The following is a 7149-nucleotide window of genomic DNA, read 5'->3' as shown; positions in this document are numbered from 1 at the left end:
TGAGGGCATACTGTACGCGTGCGGCGTCTTCGGCGAGCCAAGCTTCAGTCACATGGATTCCTCAACGGGAGATCTTCCAAATTTGAGCAAGCCCGTCCGTATTCGGCAATGTTCCATACGATCTGGCTCAACGGCTTTGGGAAGCTTGGATCTGGAGTGGAGATATGTATTCAGAAAGCTGATGCCTGGAGATGTCAGCTGATTTGGACAAAGTCACAGTCCAATAGCATGATCAGTCCAGGAGACGGGGGTTCATCTCCATCGGGTTGGGGCCGGTGCTTTCCATCAAGACAAAGCGTACGGGCCAGTTTGTGACTTGAGTACAGTTCCGCGGAAACGGACGAAGCCGCGCGGTTTAAGCACATAGTATATGCCCCTATTCTCTTTGGCAGTAGCCATGGGATGCGTGTCTATCTCTGCATAGATGACTTTTGTCCCATAGGATGATTCGGAGATGATTCCCAGGACTGGTGATGCTCGCGTTCCTCTTTCGTCTGCAGGACCGCGATTGCGAGCGGATTGCGAGACTCAGCATGAACTTCCCACATCATGTTGCCGTGTAACACTACTAAGTCCCGAAACCTTACGCAAAGGCGTAAGACCGCTTCACAACTTAAGGTCTACGACAAGGACACCATGGGAGTAGCAAACTGCCAGTTTCAGGAGTTCAATGTTGATGGTATGTGGAAAGTACCTTATCCGGGGGCATTATGACAACGGGGTCCAAGCCGGAAGACGGCATAATCGATGCCGTTGATTATGTATGACTCGCTTCATCATCGAGCTTGGAGGGGAATGGCTGGCATGTCAATCACCGGCAACCGGTACCGGAATTAATACCCGACGCGTTTGTTGACCGCTACTCGTTTTGGTCATGGATCGGGATAGCCTCAACGTCGTTGTGTTGCACATATAATTACTCACTTAGAGAAACCGCTTTCCTTCAAGCTCGTGTAAAGAGCAAAAACCCTCCAAGTACGATGTGAACTGTATAAATAGAAAACATTATAAGTATTTCGATGGAAATACTTCTCGTGCTGTGGTTATTGACGGCACGATGCTTGCTTCACTGCCGGTTCGGCACATGATAGATTTTCTTTCCATAGAACTTTGGCAATCATGATTCATTTCAAGTCCCGTGATGGAAACCTGGACTTCGAGCTAAGTAGTCTATGCCTGCCGTTGAGAAATACACGATGCGATGTTAAATTAGCCCGCGAGATTCACGTCAAATTTCACTGCGAGCACCTGGCGTTGTTGTTTGACGATACGCGCTATCCGTGCGAATAACCTCATGGCGGCTTAGCGGCCGGAGATTTCTTTTCTATCCGACATTGAGATGAGCTAGAAAGACATCATCTAGCAGTTTTGGACCATAGGATAATAGCCCATCATTTCTCCGCACGAAGCTTGAGACGATCCCCAGATTGGAACGTTCCCCGCCTCCGCACTTAAGCGCCCCAGCTCAACCCCAACCGACGCCTTGCGCACCAATCACAACTCGATCAGCAACCAGGTTCGGGAGTTAGAAGGGCAATCATTTGTGCGCAAGTGGAAAGACTTGGCAACTGCGCAACACTTCTTAGAACCGGTGGGATGATGTTGCGTCGCGTGGTGGAGTGTACGGATCGCGAGCCGCTCGGGAACTCGTCGATGGAGGCAAGAAATGCTTTGATATCAATCTGATCAAGATATATATAATGCTTCGTACATGATCTCACTTGTTTCGCATGATTGATGGGCAAGCTCCAACGCGCTCATCTCAGTCTACAATCACGATGAAGCTTCTTCAGCTGGCGTCAAACGTCCTCGCCGCCACCATGGCGGTGGCTCAGACTTTCGACAACCCCGTGATCTATGAGGATCTCGCCGATCTCGAAGTCATCCGCGTCGGCGACACCTACTACTACACGGCCTCGACAATGCACTACTCGCCCGGCGCACCCGTTTTGAAAAGTTACGACCTCATCAACTGGGAGTTCATCGGACACTCAGTACCAGAGCTTACCTTCGGCGAGAAGTACTACCTGAACAGCACCGAAAGGGCGTACGTTGGTGGCATCTGGGCAAGCTCTCTGCAGTACCGCGAGAGTAATGGATTGTTCTACTGGTATGGGTGCATCGACTTCAGCAAGACGTACATCTTCACTGCGTCAGATCCCGCCGGCGAGTGGCAGAGCCACCCGCCGCTGGACGAGTGCTTCTACGATCTTGGAGTTCTTGTCGACGAAGACGATACGATGTACATTGCATATGGAAAGTACAACATCAGCGTTGCTCAGATGTCTGCTGATGGCTTACAACCCGTCCGACAAGAGGTCAGTTGCCGTGTTGTGTTCGATGAGGCTGTTATTAACTATGTGTAGGTGGTATGGACCGATTCCACGCGCTACTTGGAAGGATCTAGATTCTATCATATCAATGGCAGCTACTACATTTGGGTGACTAAGCCTGCAGACGAGCAGCATGTTTTGAAGGCCGATAACCCTTGGGGCCCGTACACAAACAACACCGTTTTCGAACGCATGACTTCTCCAATTCCCAACTCAGGAGTACCTCATCAGGGCGGTATCATCGATACTCCCGAAGGCAATTGGTTCTATATGAGCTTCCTTGACGCCTACCCAACTGGGCGCATTCCCGTTCTGGCTCCGCTTTCATGGGACGAAGAGGGCTGGCCTCATATTGTAACTGACGAGACCGGAGGATGGGGAAAGACTTATCCCTTGCCTGTGACTACAGATAAGACTGTCAACCCAGTCGGAGAAGTTTTGGATAGCTTCGATGGATCTAAACTTGGCCCAGAGTGGGAGTGGAACCACAACCCTGACAACACCGCTTGGGAGCTTGGAGCTGACGGCCTCAAACTACACACGGCGACGGTTACCTACGACCTGTACTCGGCTCGCAACACCCTCACGCACCGCATTTTGGGACCCAAGAGCAGTGGTACCTTCCGCCTTAACCTAGCCAACATGGCGGATGGAGACATCACTGGCGTCTCGATCCTGAGGGATGAGTCGGCTTACATCGGTCTCCAGAAGGAGGGTGACTCCCTGAAGCTGTTCGCTGTTCACGACATCCTGGCCCCCGAGAGTACAGGATGGCAAACTACGTCGAATGGCACCGTCGTAGCCACTGCGGAAATCGATCTGACGACGATTGCCACTGGAGCCGGAGATATCTGGCTGAGGGCTACGGCTGATATTACGCCCTCCTTCTGGGTGGCGGAGAACACCAACGCTGCGCAGTTCTCGTACAGCACTGATGGGGAGACTTTCACTCAGCTCGGAGACAGCTGGCATTTGCACAACCGCTGGCAATATTTCATGGCCTTCAGATTTGCGGTGCAGAACTTTGCAACCAAGTCTCTGGGTGGTTCTGTCCTTGTAAAGGAATTCAGTCTGAAATCGGTTGAGTAAAGCATCAACTTACTCTCAAAGCAGCCGAGAATCGATTGTATGCGTCTTTCTCATTCGTTAGACCTCCAGGTCACATGGATATACTATTTTAAGAAATGAATTACTGTTAGAGTCAGGTACCCTTTCCCGGAGCGAGGCATTTCCTAGACCGAAATCACCATGTTGTGCATATGCAAACTGTTTGCAGATTAGAATTTCCCGACGGAAAACTTTCCTTTGGCAGTAAAAAAGGGTCAAGCGTGAATGAGACTCATCGCATGACGTTTTCGTATTGTCTGTGACTTGTGTATGTGTTGCACGGCAACATGCGACGTTAAATATGTTGATCTCTTTTCCAGCAATAACCGATATTGTTCGGTGTTGTGGTATTTAAGAAAGACTTGACTGTAATAGTGACTGTGGTGAAGATGTTCTCTGGGGGAGATTTCAAAACTGACGTGACCGACATGCAACCTCCGAGGATGAGATCCTTGCCAGCTCACCTGGTTCGTTCTTCCAATACGCCTATGAGAAATTTAAAGCCGAATCTCTCGGAAAAATCGCAATTACCTGAAAGGACAATCTCAAGAGATGCCAGATGAACAGAGGTTGACGGACCTGTAGTCAATGTTCAGCGGCTTCATGTATGTCTGGTTGGGTATCGCCAATCATACAAACAGCGAACTCGAGCCAAACGGACGGGGTGGCCGACCTATGCTGTATTGAAAGACACAAACTGAGACAGAACTTGTGCAAACTTAATTTGATTGCTGGAGAGGCTCCTGCTTTTCTTTTCCGCATCTCTCGGATATCTCGCATTTGACCAATCTCGCATCAACGCGGTTGCTAACACCGCCCATGTTCCAGAATGAAGGGGCACGGGGACCACTACTCATGAAATACGGACTACCGCGGACAGAAAGTGGCCGGGTGATCTAACAGTCTTCTATAAAAATCGCAGTCTGTCTCTCTCACTTTGATAATCCCGTCTCCTCCTCATCGACCATTACTTCTACCGCTTCTATCCTCCTAACAACTTAACTCTCTTATTTTTACGATTCAACATGAAGTCCTTCATGCTGCTTGTTCTCGCTGCCACTTCAGTATTTGGCGCAGTCGTTTCTCCTCGTGCCGACGCAGAGATCGACTGGGCCCTCGTCAAGCGTCAAGACCTTTGCTCTACTTGCATTCGCGCCAATGCTTGCAGCAACAGCAACAGAGCGTTCTGCGCTGGTCAGGGCTGCTGCAATTAAGGTGTGACTTCGGTAAGCTCTATCTTGGGAAGCAAGCTTCATTCGAATTAACATTAATTGATCAGACACGACACTGACACCATTATCAAGTACCTCTTGGATTATAGAGGTGGACTTATGGCCAACTTAGGAGTCGCACGCATCGATTTGCCATGGATATGTAGATAAGGCAATAAACTTCCATGTCACGGTCATCTAGCAAAATATCGAAGTCAGCTCATGCTGAGATGTTCAACTGATAGGATTCAGATGAGGATCGTTGCACAGTGACCCCTGATGATCGCCCGGAAACCTTAAGTGCGACTCTGCCGTATTGCAGGGATTCTCAGCGGAAGTCTGGGAACCTTCTAGCAACATATCAGCAGAGAAGATAACGCCGGCCCCGGCGTAGTGGGGCTCAGACCTCCGCAGCACCGGCCTCGGCCGGGCGACGTAAGCCGGAAACAGGGGACGCCCGTGCCGTTCTCGGCTTAGGGCGGCCTCCGGGCCTAGAAACACTACACGCGGGAGGCGATTGACTGGAAGACGCTCAAATTGAGGAGCGGGAACAGTGTACAGTAGATTTATAGATATGTAGGCTTGCCCTACACGACGTATGCCCTAGGGAGCGGTCTGAGCCTAGCTCTGACGTCGAAAAATAGAACAACAACAACAACAACAAAATATCAGCAGAGAAACATACCATTCAAAGCCAGACACGATGTTTTCACTAAGTCCATAAGAGTATTGCATGATGTAAGTCATGAAATGCTTGCAATGTATTATTTCCACAAAGGTTTGGGTAATACATGGGCATTCACTGCAGAGGCTTTTGACCGCAGGCGACAAATGTGCCAAACGTTGCCCCTGTCTGGAGCATTTCATCCTCAAAGCGCTCTTCCAAACGATCGAAAATGGAGTCTGGGAGTTCGAGGCTCATTGCTATTGAATACTGTTAGTAACTGATCATTGTACGGTTGCGATCCTACTCAGGCAATGTCATAAACTCGTACCTTTCGCCGCCCCAATAACTGTTGGGATTGTCAATTTAAATGGTTCGATAGACAGTTGTCGAAGGGTTTCGTCCGCAATTCTCTTTCCTGCGGGGATCTTGAGGCGTTGCAGTGTCACGTTCTTCAGCCCGGCCTTGGTGAATGATTCATCTAACTTGGAGCTGAAACGACCTCCCATGCCACCCGCTTCGAAAACGGCTTCAAAGAGTTGAAGAACCTCGTTAAATGCAGAGGGATGTTCGGTGCGACCTGCTGAAAGATCCATCTCTTGGATCTGAAGCCAGCCTCCCGGCGCAAGTGTTTCTGAGGTCCAGTTAAGTAAAGCTGCACCATGATAGCACCATCAAGACCTACCTGCTAGGTTGGAGACTACAAGATCCGCACCGGCTTTTCCGCATCCTGGTAGGACGAAACGAACATGAGTGAAGTTGAAGGTTCCGGCTAAGTCAGGTGCGGGCCGTTCACATGCATCTCCGGTCGTGTAGCGAATGTTGCCATCGGGAGATTCAGGGAGGAACGAAGGCATGTAATCCAGACCGACAAGTTGTGCAGATGGCGCAAGTCTTTTTCTGAGATCTCTTATAAGTATTCCTAGATCGGCTGGTCAGGATGATGTTGAGGGGAAATTTGAACCAGGCGGTCGGGACTTACCATCGGCACAGCCGACGTCGAGAACCTTTAGGGACGGATCACTGAGATCTACAGGTGCGAAGACAATCTTGTTATCCAGACAGCCTTGGAACCATTGGTGCTGTTTTCGGAGTCGTTCAATCTCGCGCTTCGTTTCGCGAAGAAGGTATTCTGGGTCATGCTGGTCTGACATAGTAGAGATTTGGTTGCTTTATTGCTTGCTTCACCTTGAAGGCTTGTATTCACAGTCCATGCAGCACGGGAGAACAATGCAATACTTATACACAAATCGCTGGAAGGTCTTGTCACGCCTTTTGCCATCAAATTTCAATTCGCTCTGCTAGATCCGCAAGACTGAGCTCACCTGTCGGAAACATTTCGAACACCAGACGAAAAGTCTCCGAGGCCCAGTGTTTGGTCAGATCGTGGCGTCGCAAGCGAGATCTTCAACCTTGTTAGGATCGGGACCAATTACATTGCCCAGTATAATAATTCAGAAAGGCTTCTGCCGTACAATTAAGGAATCCGAACTTTAGGTTGCATCGAACAGCCTGAGATTGCCTCTCATACCCAATCTGCTGGGGAACAATATTGATCTTCTAGACATTCACGTCCCTCTTCAGAACACGCGTCCCACTTGAGAACATGCGAAAACCCTTATGGCTACTGGACTGCGATTCCACCATGCATCCGTCATCGTCCCAAGTGTCGCCAAAAATGGTCTTCTGTCGTACCAAAGTTCCCGGTTAAAGAACAGAGCCAAGTCTTTCGAGAAACACCACATTAGGATGACAATGCATAGGCCCAACACATGGAGTTCGAGTGGTTTCATTTGTTCATGATGCTAGGAAAATTCGTGGTGACACCAGGTTT

The 7149-nt window shown here is 49.6% G+C and overlaps 2 protein-coding genes across 2 annotated transcripts; one reads left to right on the top strand and one right to left on the bottom strand.

The window, feature by feature from the left end:
* Positions 1 to 1778: 1778 nt before the first annotated feature.
* On the top strand, positions 1779 to 3422 carry XYLO-0 (putative beta-xylosidase; the record flags this gene model as incomplete). The annotated part of the gene is made up of 2 exons (XM_036641924.1): positions 1779 to 2318; positions 2367 to 3422. 2 exons carry the CDS (start codon positions 1779 to 1781, stop codon positions 3420 to 3422), a joined length of 1596 nt encoding a protein of 531 aa, XP_036493496.1.
* Positions 3423 to 5450: 2028 nt separating this feature from the next.
* psoC-0 (Methyltransferase psoC) lies at positions 5451 to 6469 on the bottom strand (the record flags this gene model as incomplete). Its single annotated transcript, XM_036641923.1, has 4 exons — positions 5451 to 5575; positions 5647 to 5949; positions 6001 to 6237; positions 6298 to 6469. 4 exons carry the CDS (start codon positions 6467 to 6469, stop codon positions 5451 to 5453), a joined length of 837 nt encoding a protein of 278 aa, XP_036493495.1.
* Between the last annotated feature and the right edge of the window lie 680 nt (positions 6470 to 7149).

The sequence above is a fragment of the Colletotrichum siamense genome (assembly GCF_013390195.1).
Source record: "Colletotrichum siamense strain Cg363 chromosome Unknown KSG_Cg363_contig06, whole genome shotgun sequence".
NCBI lineage: Eukaryota > Fungi > Ascomycota > Sordariomycetes > Glomerellales > Glomerellaceae > Colletotrichum > Colletotrichum siamense.
Note: the sequence above shows the minus strand (reverse complement) of the source record. Positions and strands in the feature narration are given on the sequence as shown.